At 38.0% G+C, this 19570-nt stretch overlaps 1 protein-coding gene across 2 annotated transcripts in view; it reads left to right on the top strand.

Annotated features, from left to right (window-relative positions):
* Positions 1 to 6873: 6873 nt before the first annotated feature.
* ERO1A (endoplasmic reticulum oxidoreductase 1 alpha) overlaps positions 6874 to 19570 on the top strand; it is a 38872-nt gene continuing 26175 nt past the window's right edge. Inside the window, exons 1-3 of one of the 2 annotated variants that reach the window (XM_064292490.1) lie at positions 6874 to 7033; positions 13331 to 13450; positions 14211 to 14294. In XM_064292490.1, the coding sequence (XP_064148560.1) occupies positions 6920 to 7033; positions 13331 to 13450; positions 14211 to 14294 (318 nt within the window). In that variant the 5' untranslated portion in view covers positions 6874 to 6919. The remainder of the gene's footprint in view (positions 7034 to 13330; positions 13451 to 14210; positions 14295 to 19570) is intronic. The other variant, XM_064292489.1, reaches the window with a different exon arrangement.

Below are 19570 nucleotides of genomic sequence, written 5' to 3'. Positions count from 1 at the left end.
TTTTATTCCTGTTTGTTTTGATCTCTCTATTTCGTGTTGGAGGCTTTCCTTTCCAGTGTGGTGTAGTTTGCTTTTCTGATCAGTTAGAGTTGAGTGAGGCACTAAAAAAAAGCAGTAGAATTCTGAGTGACTGAGTCCGAGGGCCCGGCCTTTTTGTTGGGGTATCCGTAAATGATAGTCACTGCAGGTCTTTTCTTATGTCACTGTTATTCCTGGAATAATTCTCTAATTCCTTTTTAGAATGAGAGAGGAGGGGATGGGGCAGGATGGGGGTTGGTGGAAAGTAAGTGTATATATTATCCGCAGTTTTGGAGCTAGTGTTGCTGGTGGTCTGCTGAAGGTGGGGGAGGAATCTTAGTATTTAGTATAGAGGGAGTCACTTAATCCACTTGTCATGGATTGAATTGTGCCCTCCAAAAGTATCTGTCAACTTGGCTAGGTCATGATTCCCAGTATTGTATGATTGTCTACAATTTTGCCATCTGATGTGATTTCCCTGTGTGTTGTAAATCCTATCACTATGACGTAATAAGATGGATTAGCGACAGTTATATTGATGAGATCTACAAGATTAGATAGTGTCTTAAGCCAGTCTCTTTTGAGATATGAAAGAGAGAAGCGAGCAGAGAGACATGAGGACCTCATACCACGAAGAAAGCAGCACTGGGAGTAGAGCTCATCCTTTGGACCCAGGACCTCTGCTCTGAGAAGCTCCTCCACCAGGGGAAGATTGATGACAAGGACCTGCATCCAGAGCCGATAGAGAGAGAAATACTTACCCTGGAACTGATGCCCTAAATTTGGACTCGTAGCCTACTAAACTATGAGAAAATAAATTTCTCTTTGTTAAAGCCATCCACTTGTGATATTTCTGTTATAGCAGCACTAGATAAATAAGACACCTTCTTTACTTCAAGTTCCTGGAAGAGGCATCAGTGTATTGTCACTGCCTTTACTTCCTGACTTCTCATTCACTCTTTACCCTCCCATTCATGCCATAACTCACCATGCAGGCTTCCTACTCCACCCTTCTGAAACTTCTCTTTAGGTAATCTTCTTATTGCTCAATCCAATGACCATTTTTCATGAAATTACTGAACCTCTCTGCTTTATTTTGCTAATGCGGATTTCTCCCTCCTTCAATTCAAATTCCTATGTACCAAAGACCTCAGAATCTCCTTACGTTCCTGCCGTTGAGTTGCCTCAGACTCATGGCTACCCCATGCGCAGTGGATTAAAATGCTGCCCAGTCCTGCACCATCCCCATGATCAGTTGTAGATTGGATTGTTATGAACCATAGGGTTTTTATTTGTTGATTTTCAGAAATAGATTGCCAGAGCTTTCTTTCTCATCCATTTTAGTCTGCAAGCTCCACTGAAACCTGTTCAGCATCATAGCAACATGCAAGCCTCCACTAACAGGTAGTAGCTGCATTTGACGTGAATTGGCCAGGAATTGAACCTAGGTCTCCTAAATGGAAGGTGAGAAATCTACCACTGAACCACCGATGCCCCCAATTCTCCTTACACTTCTCTGATATTTAACTGCCTTCTTCATGGGCTTTTCCCTAGCTTACCTCTATGATGTGGGTGTTCCCTAGGAGCCCATCCTTTGTTCAGTGCTCTTCTCTACCTGGTCTCTCCCTAGATAAACTCATCCAATCTCATGATTTTAAGTGCCTCTTCTATACCAATGATGCTCAAAGCTATATTTCCAGTTCAGACCTTTCTCTTAAGCTTCAAAATCCGACTACCTATTAGATACATCCATCTGGTTTTCTCAAATACATATGGTTCAACCATGATCCATGTCTAGGCAGCTAGAAGGCAGGAAGCTATCCTCAATTTTTCCCTTTCTTTCACCTCCCATGACCTATTGCCACCCCAAGTCTTGCTAGTTCTGCCCTCTACATGTATCTTCAACTTATTCCCTCCTCTCCATCTTTACTACCAAGGGCTTAGTTCCAGCCCATATTTCACTCACCTGATATATTTCCACAGCCCCTTAACTGATCACCCAGGCTACAGATTTGTACCCCTCAAAAAACACCCTCCATACTAGCCTGGTTTCTCAAAAAGGTTAATCTGACCATGGCATACTTTGGTTTAAAATCTTTAGTGCTCCTCATTGATGGAAAAATCAAGTTTAAGTTTCTCAGCATGACATTCAAGATCCTTCATGATCTGGCCCCCACCTTCTTTCTCCAGCTTCATCTCCAGTAGTTCTCTGCCTTACGGTAAGCCATGATGTTTCCTGCCTCCATATTTTTGCTTACCTTGTTTCTGCTTTTGAAATGTTTTCTCCCCTGTCCCACACCTGTCACCCTCACTTCACCTGGCTTACTCTTTTAAGATTCAGCTCAGGCCCTGCTACCTCCAGGAAGTCTTCTGTAGTCCCTCCTTTATGGTTGGATTAGCTTCCTCCTCTTTGGTTCTATAAGGTCATATAATGTTTTTTTTTTTGTTGTTGTTGTTAAGGTCATATAATAGTGCTTACCACATTGAATTGTATATATCTGTTTATGCATAGGTTTTCTCCAAATAACAGATAGGTAGGGAACTTGTTTTGGTCTTCTCAACATCTCTAGCACTTAGCATGGTATATGTGTTTCACAAAATGACTTTTGAATGAAATAATGAATGTACAAATAAATTAACTAATTATCAGACCTGAAAAGATAATAACAACATGAGATGTCACAGGGAAATGTGTGATTAAAATCCAAACAAATGCTATAAGTTTAGAGGCAAAGTGATTACTTTGGGCTGAAGTAATTTTAGATGGGGAGGACGTGTTAGAAAGAGTAGAAATTGGAATTGAGAAAAATCCACAGAAGGTATGGATGTGGGAAAACTGATGACCAAATAGGAATTCAACTACCAGGCGATTCACTAGGAAAAAAAAAAAAAAGTTATCTAAAATTCATTTAGAAAACACTTCAAGATCAGGATTGTTCTGTCAAGAAACAAAAGTGGCTACAAATCCGGGAACTCTAGACTCAACACAATTCCAGGGAGAGAAGGGAGTTCTCAATTTAAAGAAAAAAAAAGTGGTGTCTTAGTTATCTAGTGCTGCTATAACAGAAATATCACAAGTGGATGGCTTTAACAAAAAGAAATTTATTTTCTCATATAAAAAAAAAAATAGTAGGCTACAAATCCAAATTTAGGGCATCAGCTCCAGGGGAAGTCTTTCTCTCTCTGTTGTCTCTAGATGCAGGTCCTTGTTATTAATCTTCCCCTGGTGGAGGAGCTTCTCAGAGCAGAGACCCTGGGTCCAAAGGATGTGCTCTACTCCCAGTGCTGCTTTCTTCATGGTATGAGGCCCTCATGTCTCTCTGCTCGCTTCTCTCTTTTATATCTCAAAAGAGACTGGCTTAAGACACCATCTAATCTTGTAGATCTCATCAATATAACTATCGCTAGTCCATTTTATTACATCATAGTGATAGGATTTACAACACACAGGGAAATCACATCAGATGGCAAAATGGTAGACAATCATACAAACTGGGTATCATGATGTAGCCAAGTTGACAGATACTTTTGGCGGACACAATTCAATCCACGACAGAAGGTGAAGATAGAAGTTAGGAGATATGCTTCTCCAACTTAGATGACTCTAAGGACCTTGAGAGAAAAGTCCAGCCATGTACATGTACACATTTATACACAATAAATATTAATTAGATAAACAGATCTAATCAACTATGTTGTGTCCCCCAAAAGTATCTGTCAGCTTGTCTAGGTCATGATTCCCAGTATTGTACGATTGTCTACCATTTTGCCATCTGATGTGATTTCCCTACGTGTTGTAAACCCTATACCTTCAGGCTTTTATTTAGCCATTCTTCCTTTTGTATCTGAATATTCCTTTTTTCTTTGCCAAATTTTTTCCTTTAAATTATTTTACTCCAGTCTACTCACTACCAGAAAGTATTTAGGTACTAAGAAACTTCCCACAGAAATCTCCATGTCTCATTTTGAGAAACTGAGCTCAAGCCATTTCCTGCTTTGGTCATTAAAAAAAAAAAAAAAAAAGCTGTTATTTGCACAGTAATCAGAATTCCATCAAGAAATGCTGTGTACATTAAAACTAAGTTATGTTATTGTTATAATCACTAGTGTTAGGATAACAAGGTTCTGTTCTTGTTCATCTCTAAAAAATTTAATGTTGTCCAGGATGCGATTTAAAAACTCAAAGGTTGAACTATGTACCCTGTGGGCGTTCATTAAATAGCTATTGAATGACTAATAGTTATTTCATGAGACCTAACACAGGTGAGATGATTGCCAGAGTACGAAGAGTTGAACTTGTAGACTCACACAAAGACCGACCTGAAGTATTTTCAGGGAAACGTCAGTAAGATTCACACCACATGGATAGAACTATTTTACATTTCTAAAATCTCTTAAAAATATGAATGGAAAACTATAATTATCAAGACAATAAAGTAAAAAAAATATCTTATATGGAGCTTGTTTCCAATGATAAGTTTCTAGAAATTTTTTCTGGGCAAGAGTTGAGTCTTATGGAATACTTTAAGTTGCCCGAGGTTACGACCTGTTGCATCAGGGTGAAATCTTGATTTGATTAATGTTCAGACTGCTTCCTTTTTTCCTTCTTAGGCTTCATTCACCTAGTCTTTTTTCTTCTCGTGTCTCTCATTTTTGACTCTCTAATCTTCAGATATTAGTATGATGACCACGGGGAGGATATTCATTTCCACAAACACATGCAAAGACAGGCTCCGTGTTAGGATCTCTGGAAGTCATAGGTATGCTTGAGATATATCCTGCTTATAAGGAGTTTAAGGAGTTTACAATTCAGTGGTAGAAAATGCCATAAAAGATTACATGCTAAGTTCCATGAGGTGTCCCTCCTGGAACAGGGACTGGGCCTTATACATCTTTCTCTCTCCAGTGTCAAGCTCAGTCTGGCATAAGGTAAGTTTGTTGAATTGAAATTCATTTAGAGGCTGGAACTGGGTGAAGAGGAAACCAGGAAGACCTCTTAGAGGAGAGAACATGTGATCTGGGTCTGGATTTGTATACGAAAAAAAAAACAAACAGCTTTATAAAAAGGGCTTTACAGGTAATTACAGAAATTGTATTAATATGTACATGCAGTATATGTGGCAGTCTGCTTCGGTAGAGATTTATAGCCTAGGAAACCCTATGAGGTTGCTATGAGTAGGAATTGACTCAACGCAGTGGGTTTAGTTTTGGGTGTGGCATGTTGTAGATGTTAGAACCAGAGCTTCTCAGGTCCACCATGGCTAGTGACTTTTTACTTCATATTGGTTTGCCTGGCAGTGGTGGACAGAGCATAGGTTGTAATAGTACGATATATGAGTTTGAATCTCACCTCTACCATGTTGTACCATTTTGCTGTTAGCTGTGGAATTGGTCCAACTCATGGAGAGTCCCATGCACAACTGAATCAAATGTTGCTCAATCCTCAGCCATTTCTATGGTCAGTTGTAGATGCTGATTGGACCATTGTAATCCATAGTTTTCACTTCCTGATTTTCTGAAATAGTTCGTTAGGCCTTTCTTCCTAGTTCCTCTTATTCTGGAAGGTCCCCTGAAACCTGTTCAGCATCATAGCAACACGCAACACGGCAAGCCTCCACGGAAGGGTGGTGGCTGCGCAAGAGGTTCATTGAGCCTGGGTCTCCCGCATGGAAGGCAAGAATTCTTCCACTTAATCACCTATTCCCTGGCATGGCCATGTGATTTTGAATAACATGTAAGCTTTCTGTGCCCATTTTCTCAGCTAGAAAACAGGAGCATACCTATTTGGGGCCTAGCATATCTTAAGCTACTTCATTAAAAGATGGTTAAAAAAAAAATCTATACACTTAAAAAAAATATTTGAACCTTTAATGTGCAAGAAATTAGAAAGCTTTCCAATTTCACCTTGAAATTTCCTTAAAAAAAAAAATGTTTATAGACTAAATCCACGGCTGAATGTTAAAAGACCATGACTGGGAATCAGAGGACCTGGCTTTACCACTACCCAGCTCCTAGTCCATGCTCACATTACCTCATCTCTCTGGTCCTGTTCCGTCCTCCAAAATGAGAGGGTGGTCTCCATCCGGACTGTCCAAATACGGTAGTCACTAGCCGCCTGTGGCTATGAAGTGTGCCTAGTCTGTATAATATATAAGCACTGGATTTCAAAGACAAAAATAAAATATTTTATGAATAATTTTAATGTTGATTATACTTGGAAACAATATTTTCACCTGTGGGTTAAATAAAATATATTAAAGTTAATTTTACCTGCTTCTTTTTTGATGTGGCTACTAGAAAATTTAAATTACACATGGGGCTCGCATTATACTTTTATTGGACAGCGCTTTAAGCCAGGGACACGATGGACACGTAATTTGTACGGCTTGAGTTCCTTGCAATGAAATATCGAAGGATTGGCCAGGAGAGAGCAGGGGTGGGGCGCGGCCCTGCAGGGAAAACACAGGCCTCTCGGACTTTCGCTCTGCTGGGGAAGCTGGGAGGACCCTCGACTCTCGCCCCGGGGCTCGGGGCGGCCAAGCCGCGTCAAGTCTCCAGGCCAGGGGCGTCGAGGGGCTGGGGCGGGCGTCAAAGTGCCGGGGAGGAGGCGCGGCCGGCAGGGCGGAGCCGAACAGGGAAGCGGGTTGGTGCGTCAACCTCACGCGCCGGGGAGGAAGCCGGTCCTAGGCCGAAGGCGGCCGGCGCGGGCGCCGCCGCACGTCCTCGGGCTCTGCCGGAGGTGGCGGCCGCTGAGAGGAGGGAGAGCCGAGGGCGGGCCTGGGAGGCGGCCCGGAGGTGGGGCTCTGCCGGGGCCGGCCCGCGCGGGCTTATCTGAGGGCGCAGGGCCTGCGGCCGAGTGCTGGAGACTCCGAGCGTGGGGCGACGAGCGGTCGGAGCGGGTATGGGCCGCCGCTGGGGTTTCCTCATCGGCTTCCTGGGCGCCGTGTGCCTGCTCGGCTCGGGCCACAGCGGGCAGGAGCCCCCGGAGACAGCGGCGCAGAGGTGCTTCTGCCAGGTGAGGGTTCTGCGCGTCCCTACCAGTCCCGCGTCCCCCGACTCTGTCGTGCGCTCCGCCGCGCGCGCCCCGGCAGGTGAACGGCTGGGAGTGCGGTCTTGCAGTTCTTCCCGCCTGGACAGAGACCCGTTTGCTTCTTCTGCTCCTTGACTGAGGCTGAGTCCTCTGCAGGTCGCCTTCGCATCAGGGGCGGGGAGAGGAGTGTAGTGCACGCTGTGTGTTTTTTACCGACTTGGCTTATGCCTCTTTGTTGATCGGTCCTGCCGGGGAGGATGTGCGCGCACAACGCCAGTATTCCTGTTATTTTCACAGAACTCAGGTCTTCCTAACTTCTAACTTGACCTGGGACTTGTGTGCGCTGTACCTGAGCTGAGTGCCTTCCTTTCTGGCCAGTACACGCTTTTGTAGGGGAGTTGCTCTCAGAATTCGTTGTCAGGCAGGAGAATGGCTACGCCTGACTTTTCTGTGTCTAAACCGAACTGCTTGGTCTCTTAGGGGCTGCGGTTGCCCTGTAGCTCCTCGCCGTGTGTGTGGTTTCTTTTTCCTGAATGTAATGTCATTTAACCTTGAAACCCATTTAACTGGCTTGAAATAAGAAGATGGTCCTCCTCCTCAACCCACGAATTTAGTTACAAGCTTATTAGGGTCATTTTCTCCTATAGTAAAAGATGGAAACCCTGGTGACGTAGTGGTTAAGAGCTAGGGCTGCTAACCCAAAGGTCGATAGTTCAAATCCACCAGGTGCTCCTTGGAAACCCTATGGGGGCAGTTCTACTCTGTCATATAGGGTCACTATTAGTCAGAATCGACTCGACGGCAATGGGCTTGGTTTACACGTTTTTGAGCAAAAAATTTGAAGAAATGCACAGGTTTCTGGTATTTACAGTAATAGTATTTCAGTATCATTACTCTTGTTAAAGCCACTTTTTGGTTGGCTTCTGCTGATAAAAATTAAATTTCATATGAAACTGAGGGATGGGTATCCAAATTATTCCTTTTAAGTGTATTTTCTTGTTAACTTATTGTTAGAAATAACATATTATGTGTGTGGGGGCGTGATGCTATTTTATAATGGAAAAAAGTGCTTCAAATAGAGAAAAAGATGTCTCCTTCAAATTTTTGGATTTTGTCGTTTTGTGGAGTGATTTGGGAGTTGAGGTCAGTGTTAACTAGGAATGTGTGAGGGAAGTTGAGGGTAAATTCCAGCTTTACAACCAGAGGTTTCAAAGCTCCTGTGTATTCAGTGATAGCAAACAGTACACAGACAAGTACTTAAAAGGTCCCTTTTCTCTGATCACAAATATAATGTAATACAAAGTTTAAACATTTAAAAAATAAGTAACCTTAAAATTAGGTATTCAGTGCTGAAAGAAGATGTTTAATGTAACATTTCAACTAAATTCTAGAGATTTGGGTAATGGAATAAAAGTACAAGTTGAGTCCTTCAACTTTCCCTCCACCCCCCCAATTTTTTTTTAGATGTCTAATTAAAATTGGGTCATTTTACTTTTTTACGTTTATTTTCTGATCAGTGATTAGGCCTCTCTCCACCACAATTTCTTCAGATTTAAATAGTCTCCCAAAACAAAAGCCTATTTATTAGGCCCTTTTCCTGTCCTTCTAGAAGAAGTCTTGCTATCTGGTTTTTTTTTTTTTTTTTTTTTTCAGGGTCAGTTTACAAGATAATAAATTGAGGATAACATAATTAAAAAAATTTTTTTGAGAGAAATTTAAAACCATCTGCTTGAAAAAAAAACTTAAGAACAAAAACCAAACTTAACCAAAACTTAAGAACAGAGACCATAAATTTCAATTCAGTAAATGAAACAAAGAAAAATGTATTTCAGTTTTATGATGGCCAGTAGTAAAAGGAGTGAGGGTGAGGGGACAAGAGGGAAAAGGAGGAGGATGTGTAGACATGAAGAGAAAATAGAGACAAGCATATAAACATGGATATAGAGAGAGAAGGGGGAAGGAGGAGAAATGAAGATAATAGAGATGAGTGGCGTAAGTTATTCATTCAACAAGCGTTTATAAACGTTATGTATATTGACCTGAGTGCTTTTGATGCAGAAATGACTACGGCATGATCCCTGCCCTGAAGAGTTCAGTTTAGTGAATAATGTTCATTTTCGGGCAGGGTAGGAGGCATCCTAAACACTTTAAAAAGTACATATTGCTAGAAAACTAAATTAAGAGCTAAACTTTCACCTAAGGTTTGGAAATTATTCTTTAAATTTAGTTGCTTATTATTATGTATTATTTTTATTATGTGTATGTGTTAGTTGGCTACTTCTATTTAACGTCAAGTCCTACCAAAACCAATTTTACCGTATGTTGTAAATTCTTTTTATTATCAGTGCTTTAGTATTAGTTGCTAAGTGATCAATTTTCTGGGACTTGTAAATCTTCCTTATATATGATCCCCTGTTTTTGAAAAAATGCCATTTAATTTTTAAAAATTAAAAAAAATTGTTACACAGCAATATTGACTTCTTTTTTCCTTTTGGCATACGAGTCTATGAAGTTTAACACATGCATAGGTTTGTGTAATCACCTCATAATCAGGGTCAGCCCTTTCTTTAAACCAAAATAGTATTTGTAGTATTTGTTGTAATGAGGTTGGACTTAAAGTAAGTGAAAGACCCTCAGAGCTACTTATTGCTGTTATAGCTGCTATTGAGTTGGCGTAACTCCCAGTGACCCAATGCACAATGGAACAAAACACTGCCTGGTCCTGTGCCATCTCCACGATCGGTTGCCGATCTGACCATCGTGATCCATAGGGGTTTCTTCGTTATGTATTACTAGAGAGAATGAAATGTAACAGATTTTAGTCACATTCATGAAATTCCAGAATGCATCTTAAAGAAATAACCTCAGAAGAAATATTGAAGCCCAGATATGGAGGCAATATGGACTTTTTTTTTCATTTAAATTAATTAGAACCAAGTTTGTAAACTCGTATGTACTCAGTATTAATGTGGCTACTGCGTAACTGCACAGTCAGAGCCATTTAATTGAGTGTAGTAGCTTTCTTTCAGGCTAATGAAAGTTAACCCAATAATAATAATGAAATATTGTATTTTTATATATAATTAAATATAATCTTTCAATAATGAAAGATAATCCAAAACGACTACTCTCAAGCACATGGGATGCATTTTGGAATGCATGATAGTCTACATACATGTATTATGTCAGATTTACCTGTCAAGTGTCATGTTTAAAAAAAAAAACAACCAACCAAACCCAGTTCCGTCAAGTCGAGTCTGACTTATAGCGACTCTATAGGACAGAGTAGAACTGCCCCGTAGAGTTTAGGTCAATTTAAAAAATGGTTTATATTTGTTAACTGAAGTGGCCTTGTCATGGGAGAGACATCATTGGTAATATATTCAGTGGTTGGTGGAAATAAGCCCAGGATTAAAATCTAGTCAGAGGGATCTTTGACACAGGTTATACTGGAGACCTGTACACTGAGACCATTATCTCTGAATGCCGGCTATAATCCAGGCTTTTTTGAACAAAGTGATTGGAAGAAATACTTTTGTATTGGTTGCCATACTTTGGGTGATTTGAGAACATTTTAAAATTCTAGCAAGGCCAAAAGTTTAAAGCAGAAATAGCTTTAAGTGTTCCATGTCCTTAGAATGGTGCTTACAGCCTTATAGAATCTTTGATTGGTGTTCCCAGGCTTCCATTAACAGAGTTGTCTCAGTGTACTCTGTCAGCAAGTGGATAATTTTTATGTTTTTTTTTTTTTAATAGCCACAAAGTACAATAAAATTAAATACACCTTGAATTGTGTTCTCCCCCCTCCCCATATATGTTATAAAACCTAACATCTATGCCTGTGGTTATAATCCCATTTGGGAATGGGTTGTCTTTGTTATGCTTCAGATTCTTCTTCTCAAGTTTTGTGTGTATGTGTGTTTGTTTCTTTTCGTCTAAATGTCTCTGCTTGGCAACTGTCCCTTTGGCCTTTGCAGTCTCTAAGTCTGTTATTCTTTGTATAGTAATTTGTATCAAAGGGGAGAAATAGTAACTAATGTATGTCCTTAGGAGTTCTGGCTTTTAAGGCTCAAAATGAAGGTGTAAACAATCTCTTTAGATGTGAAAAATCAAAAAATTTTTTTCTTTTTTTTAGTGTGTGTGTGTTTTAGGTGAAAACTTACAGTGCAAATTATTTTCTCGTTCAAAAATTTGTACACAAATTGTTTTGTGACATTGATTGCACACTTTCGTATTGTTGGTATCCAAAATTAAGACTCTAAGTTTATTGTATACTTAGAGAATATTTAGGAGGAAACATGGGCAGATTTGCATATGAAATGAAAATAGTTATTACAGTGACTAAATATGTAGATCAGATTTCTAGAAACGGAATTAAACCAAAACCAAACCAAACCAGTCACAGTTGAGTCGATTTCAAGTCACAGCGACCCCACATGTTGCAAAGTAAAACTGCACTCTATAGGGTTTTCAATGCTGTGATCTTTCAAAAGCAGATTGTTGGGCCTTTCTTCCAAGGTACCTTTGGGTGGGTTTAAACCACCAACTTTTCATTTAGTAGTTGAGCACTTAATCAATTGTGCCATCCAGGGACTAGGGACTGAATTAGCTAGTCCAAAGCAAAGTAAGCCTAGGCAAATAAGTAAAAAGTCTTAGCTCTTGAGCATCGCTGTTATCATCCAAAGTATTCTTATTGCTTGGGTGAAATTCTCTTTTACTGTTTTGTGATGTCCAAGATTAAAAGGTAGTGTAAGATTTTTCTTGTTCCAAAGGGAAACATCTAAATGCAGTATTTAAATATTGTTTATTTGCTCCCTTACCAGTAGATTATTTATATATTGATTGATTGATAATAGATGTCCCTCAAACATAATCCAGTGTAGTTTACAGTGGAAATATTCCCACTAAATTGTGATGTGGATCTCTTTTCTGCAGCATTTGGTACTCTAAAAAAATTCTAATTATTTTTCTTGAATCATGGTGTACATATTTCTTACATCATGATTGCTTTACATGATGCAATACATAAAGCAATGTTTGATAAACTATTTGGTGCTTGCCTAGCTCCAAATAAATATCTAAGGATATTAGTTTCACAACTGATAACATTGTTTGAATATAGTATGATTTCCCATTGTATCCTAGTGTAGGTGGATTGAATACTTTGGTTTAGTGGATTCAAGAAGCGCTGGTGGCATACTGGTTAAGTGTGCCGAAAGGTTGGCAGTTCAAATCCACCAGCTGCTTCATGGAAGAAAAGACTTGGTGATCTGTTTCTGTAAAAATTACAGTCATGGAAACTCTGTGGGGCAGTTCTAATTTTGTTCTGTAGGGTTGCTATGAGTCGGAATCAACTCAACAGCAATGGGTTTGGGTTTAGTGGATATATTTAAGATGTTAATTTTAAGCATTTGAAGATCAGAGTTGGCTATGTGGTCAGTTTGCTCTCTCAGTGTTGCTAATGATAAGTAATTTCTAATCACCATTCCAAACTATAAAAATTGTTGTGGCACAGTATTTGAGGTTTGGGTAGGTCTTTATGATGAATTATTTTTCTTTTTCTTACAAATTCGGTATCACTTTTCATACATTCACCAAGCTTGTTTCTGTACTAACATCCTGTGGGAAATTGAAATAGAGGGAGAGCAGAGACAACTGAATTATAAGAACACTGAGTCTCAGGAAATTCAAGAACAAGAATGCAGCTGGATATCAGGAAAAACAGGTGGAAGTGGGAGTTGGAAAACCCTAGGGATTCCAAGTAGCATATGCTATCTCCCATCTCTGTTTCTTTTTGTGTCTTTTAAAATCTTTCTGCTAACTGGCTCGTATGCTCCTTAGTTCACATGATGGAATATGGTCAGAGTTTACTTGTTTACAGGTCTAGCCACAGGGAGAGCCATCTCTTCCTCTTAGTCTCAATTCCAGATTTCTAGAGAAAAGACCATGACCTGGTTTGGGTCAGATGCCCATGGCTGGTCAAGTCACCTGCGATCTGGAGGGCAGGGTTATAAAATGGCTGCCAGGGCACAGTCCCTGGAGGGTGTAGGTCATTGTGAGCTTGGCACACTTTCCAAAAAGATATCTGCTGAATTCTTTAGGTGTATAGTAAGAGCAATAGTATTTCTGAATTTTTGTCCTACTCCATCTCATAAAATTATAAGGGGAAGGAGGATAAGAGCTGGTTGAACTGGGAGATATTTTATAATAACCATGTGAAGAAAAAAGAAACCTGTTGCCTCTAGGAAATTTCAATTTAATATTTTATTTTCTTTGTAACAGGTTAGTGGTTACTTGGATGATTGTACCTGTGATGTGGAAACCATTGATAGATTTAATAACTACAAGCTTTTCCCAAGACTACAAAAACTTCTTGAAAGCGACTACTTTAGATATTATAAGGTATTTTTAATTTTTATTTTTGTGTGTAAGACTACTTAAAGTTAAAATGGATGACTATATTTTCTTAGAAATCACTAAGCTTATGCTTTTTGACTATTGTGTAAAATTGATAGAGGCTTTATTAGGAAAATTCATTTCATGAGATTGAACCATGTGATTCTGAATGGTAAACACATTGGCTACACTTTAATTTCAATAACTGAATTTTGCTAAAGTTAGAAACTAATTGACTAAATTGAACTAAGAACAGAAACATATTGTTATCAAAGCAATGAGTTGTTTATAATTTTCTAAAACATCAAATTGAGTCTAATTAATTAAAGCAATTAAATTTTTGAGGAACGTGACTCTATTTTGACCTGTATCATTTTAACAAGTAACTTGTGATATTTTATTCTGAAAGAATTTAGGAAACCTTATTATTAACGTATTTAGTTATAGTCTGAATTCACATTTGTCTAACTGGTCTACCTGTGAAATGTTTTTTGCTTAGAAAGAATATAAACTGAGCAGTGATGATATGAGAAAGTTTGTTCAGGGTCTGTTTAGTAGCAGTCTGTGCCTTTCTAAGCAAGTCTATCTATTTACTTGTACCAGCTACACATTTATGTAATTATTGGAATTGACAATACGTAAGTGGAAAGATTAGAATAATTGTAGCGAATAACATGACTAGGTTATAGAATCATAATTCAACACCTGCCAGTTGGAATCTTGAGATCTTTATTTTTATAACTTTTTTTCTATTATTATTTTTCAGGTAAACCTGAAGAGGCCATGTCCCTTCTGGAATGATATCAGCCAGTGTGGAAGAAGGGATTGTGCTGTCAAACCTTGTCAATCTGTAAGAACCATGTGTACATTTAAGATCTAATATGTCCTTTTTTTTTGTCCATTGTAACATTTTAAAAAGAGGCCAATATGACTAAAAATAATATTTCAATCTTTAGGTTCAATGTAATCTGCAATATTTATATACATGAAATTCTAAACTTAAAATATAACACCTACTTTGAATTATATTGCCCTCATAATAATATAGTAATTTAAATTTTATGGTTAACATAGTCTTTGACTTAGTGAGATTATTAGTTCTTTTGGCTTGATTTTTGTTTTTCTTCTTGCATCTTAACAAAGTTATGTTGATAGTATGATAAAATGAAATTTATCTGAGATATAAACAAAATTTTTTTTGGTAGATGTATTATTTTTTTATTGGGGGGAGGTCAACGGACAAAACACCTGATTTTACTTAAGAATTCTTATAGCATTGAAATTTGAAGTAATATACTGTGAAAGCAGAGAAATTTTTATGCTAATCATAAAACAGTTTATTTTTATACACTTAAACTTTGATACCTAGTGCTGTTTACATAGAGCTAACATGTGGAGTTAAAGCAAATATAAAATACTATTTATGGGTATTTTATCATGAAGATGAATGAGAAGCATTTTTTAGTTACATTATGCCTCATAAATACAGCTTTTAGAAAATTCAAAGAGTTGGTTATGAAACATGTTACTGTTATTAAAGCGTAAGTATACCATTAAAGTGATATCAATTAAAATATTTCATTTTATTTAATAAGTTTTTGCATTTGTATTTCAGTAGTGGGAAAAAATTAGTTGGGGAAATTTAGATTTGCCAACAATTAATTTACATGAGTTACTAAAAATGCAAAAAATGTGGTAGATACTTACGAAGGTATTTAATTTACATGTAGCCATTAATTAGGCTTTTTTTGACATGAGTCAGAAAAAGCAAATAGCTTTACAATGATTGTAAAATAAAATCTCATTTTGAGATAGCAGTTATTTTCAATTACTAATCAAGGGAAGAACTAGGAGATGTCACTTTGAGGAGAAGATTGGAGGGGATAGAAAAACCAAAGGATGGTTAGCATAAAATAATAGTTTATGAGTTACTAGATTAACAGACTGATGGATGAGGCCTGTTTTATTGTAAATCCTAGAGAAAACAACCACTTTTAGCGTTTAAGGAATACTGAAAAAGATGTTCATTACTTGATTTGAACACATAGAAATGGTAAGAGAGAATTGGATGAAAGTTAGCAATTTGTACTGAGAAACAGACAGGATCTAGTTATTTCAGTTTCTGCAAAACTGGAGCAAAACACTTTTCATACCAATACTCAGTTTTTTTTTTTTTCTTAAATTGATTTCACAGTAGAGAGAATGCCCTTTCTTTAAAAGACAATTAGATGATGTTTATCCACTTAAAATAGTCTTAGTTATAAATATATATATTAGTGTAGCATGACTGGAGCCAAGCTTTAGAAAGATAACTGGCAATATTGTAGAAAGGAAGGACAAGAAGGTGAAGAGGAATGGAGAAGGGACTGGTAAGGGAGTATCAGTTAGCAATTAAATTTAATTTGGTTCAATAATGAATATATTTTGAGGGCTTACTATCTGCCAGGACCTGAACAAACAAGATGAGCTCTGTTCTTGAGGAGCTTATGGTTTAATAGAGGAGAGAAACACTAAGTGATCGTTTCACCACAAATATAACAGCTCAGTAATAGAGATACACTGAAGGTTTATACACAGTAGAGTGAAGGGGAAGGGAGACCAGAGGAAGAAGAAGTGAAGATGAAGAAATAAACTATGTACATTGCTCTTAGGAAAACCTGGGCTCAGTTCTAACAGTCCCCAAATAGGGTGATATGTCAAAACTAAAGAGTGATTATAGATCATTTTAAGTATTTTGAAATACTTGTTTCAGTCTAAATTCTTGGCTTTCATATATAGCATAAGGAGTCCTGGTGGTGCAATTGTTAAGCGCTAGCTGCGGACGGAACGGTTGGTGGTTTGAACCCACCCAGCTGTGCCATGAGGGAGAAGACCTGGTGATTTGTTCCCACAAACTTTACAGCCTAGGAAATCTTATGGGGCAGCCCTCCGCTGTTCTGTGTGGTCGTTATGAGCTGGAATTGACTTGAAGGCACATAACAGCAGTAATATGTCTAGCATTTATTTTGTGCATTGCTGATATCTTGACATCTCGCTGTTATATACTATATATGCTACAGATAATATATATGCATCTTAAAAAAGGACATTACATCATGACCACAGTGCCTTTATCATACCTAATAATAGGTTTTTTTTTAATAATATGAACAATGTTTTCTTAATTTAATATATGTGGAAGGTTAAACACAGGTCACTCACTACCTCAGATGGTCTGCTGCAGCTTTATTAATGCCTTTTTGGGCTAAACAAGAAACGGGCTCAGTTTTCTTGGTGTCGACTCTTTGATTTCCTTTTTTAGTTTGTTTGTTGACTTGGTTCAGGTTATACATAGGTGCCCAGTAGGAGGTGGAAAAATAATCAAGATTGAAGTTCTCTTCCCCGTACTTGGCATTATTAAAAACATATCCCTGGATTTGCATCCCTGCTTCCAGAGAAGATTTGAATGAGACAGACAGCCCGCCCCCAAAGTCTGGAATATCTCGGCATAAGCTGAAAGGCCAGTCATTTAGACCTTTTACAATTAACCTAAACAAGGTTCTTTCTCTCCAAAGTTCTTTGTCATTAACTGGCCAACATGAAAAGGAATAACAGTATCCAGTGTTAGTTTGGGAATTAGAAATGAGCATGCAGGTAATTAAATCTTTTTGGAGATCAATTTGGTGAAATGTATGAAAAAATTTAAAAAGGTACGTATATTTTTTCCCCCAGGTTCAAGATCTCTTTTTTGTCTTTTCTTTTTTCAGGAATTTGAGGTTCTATTCCACATTTGTCTTCCATTCTATCAGGTTCCAGCTATTGTGGCCTTGGTTTGACTGGTCATTTGTGGTAGCTGGGCACCATCTAGTTCTTCTGGTCTCAGGGAAGATGAGGCTGTTGCTCGTGTAGACTCTTTATCATATGGACTAGTTTTTTCTTTAAGTCTTTGGTTTCCTTCGTTTGCTCCAGATGAATAGAGACCAACTGTTGTATCTTAGTTGGGCACTTAACAAGCTTTAAAGACCCCAGACACTACTTGCCAAACTAGGATATAGAACATAACTTTATGAACTATGTTATGCCAGTTGACTGAGATGTCCCATGAGACTATGGTCCTAATCCTTCAAACGCAGAAATCCAGTTCTGTGAGGTGTTTGTTTATGCTTAAGAAGTATCCGTAACTGTGTCACGTATATGCTTTCTTATACGTATGACTGTATGTGCGTATAGCATATATCTAAATATATACACATATTTGCCTACATACATATATACCTGCACATATATTTTTTGGTTGTTTTTGATGTCGTTTCAAAATTATATATGCTGTAGCAATTACCAACAAGTCCATTATTCTGTATACTTTTTAGTGACATCGTTTACCTTTGTCAGGCTGTATACACTTCACCATCATTCAGTGTTACCTATCCTGTCACCAAAAATAAGTGTCTATTATATAGAGAGTAAATCTTTTCCTATCCATCCCTGGTAACCATTAATGAACATTACTTTCTGCGTATTTACTTGTTCATGTCATTTTATAAAAGTGAGAATGTGCAATTTTTTTTTGTGTGTGTGTGTGATAGACTTATTTCACTCAACATAATGTCCTCCAGGTTCAACCATGTTCCGAGATGTTTTGGAAACTCATTTTTCTTTATCACTGAGTAGTAGTCCATTGTATTGATGTACCACATTTTACTTATCCATTCATCCATTGATGGACACTTAGGTTGTTTCCATCTTTTTGCTATTGTGAATAGTGCAGTGATGAACATAGGTATGCATATGTTGGTGTCACTTCTATTAGATTCCTAGGATATATATGTAGGCATGGAATTGCTGGGTCATGTTGGAAACCCTGGTGGTGTAGTGGTTAAGTGCTATGGCTGCTAACCAAAAGATCAGCAGTTCGAATCCGCCCCAGGTGCTCCTTGGAAACTCTACAGGGCAGTTCTACTCTGTCCTACAGAGTCGCTACTAGTTGGAATTGACTCGATGGCAGTGGGTTTGGCTTTTGGTTTTTATGGCAGAATTTTTTTTTTTTACCTCTAGTTTTTTGAGGAACCGCCAGACTTTTTCACAATGGCTGTACCATTTTGTATTCCCACCAGCAGTGGAAGAGGTTCCCGATTTCTCCACATCCCCTCCAACACTTTTTATATTCCTTTTTCTTAAATCTTGGTTGTCCTAGCAGCAGTCAAATGGTATCACACTGTGGTTTTGATTTGCAGTTCTCTGATGGCTAATGACAGTGAGCGTCTTTTGGCCATTTGAGTGTGTCTGTTGGCCATCTGAATATCCTCTTTGATGAATTGTCTGTTCATGTCCTTTGCCCAGTTTTTGATTGGGTTTTTTTTTTTTTGTTGTTGTTGTTAAGTTGTAGAAGCTTTCTGTATACTTTAGATATTAGACCCGTATCAGTTACATTGCTCCCAAAGATTTTTTCCCAGTCTGTAGGTTGTCTCTTTACTCTTTTGATAAAGTCTTTTGATGAACAAAAGTATTTAACTTTTATCTATTTTGTTTTCTGTTGCTCGGGTATTCATTGTTGATTTGATAATCTATTGCTGAAAAAAGTTAGGCCCTGACACTTTGCTCCTGTACTTTTTCCCAAGAAATTTATGGTTATCCATTTTGAATTAGTTTTTATGTATGATGTGAGGTATAGATCTTGTTTCACATTTCTGTATGTGGAAATCCAGTTTTGCCTGCATGATTTGTTGAAGAAACTGTTCTTTCCCATTGCATGGATTTGGCACCCTTGTTGAAAATCAGTTAGCCATAGATATTTGGATTTATTTCTGGATTTTCAGCTCTATTCCATTGGTCTATGTGTCTGTCATTAAACCACTACCAGGCTGTTTCGATTACTGTAGCTGTGTAATTTTTTTTTAATATTGTGTTTTTGGTGAAAATATACACAGCAAAACTCGTAAAAGGTGTACATACTCTTTGACCCAGCAATTCTCCTAGAAATTTCACTTGATAAAATAATTGAACAGATGTTTAAAGATGACCTAAGGCAGTGCTGAATATTGTAAAGATGTCACTTCTTTTGAAGTTAATTTATAAATTTGGCATGGTTTATTATATGAAAAAATTGGAAACCATCTATATGTCCAGCCATAGAAAATAACATACATT

Source organism: Loxodonta africana, chromosome 10 (genome assembly GCF_030014295.1).
Source record: "Loxodonta africana isolate mLoxAfr1 chromosome 10, mLoxAfr1.hap2, whole genome shotgun sequence".
In the NCBI taxonomy this organism is placed as follows: Eukaryota; Metazoa; Chordata; class Mammalia; order Proboscidea; family Elephantidae; genus Loxodonta; species Loxodonta africana.
Note: the sequence above shows the minus strand (reverse complement) of the source record. Positions and strands in the feature narration are given on the sequence as shown.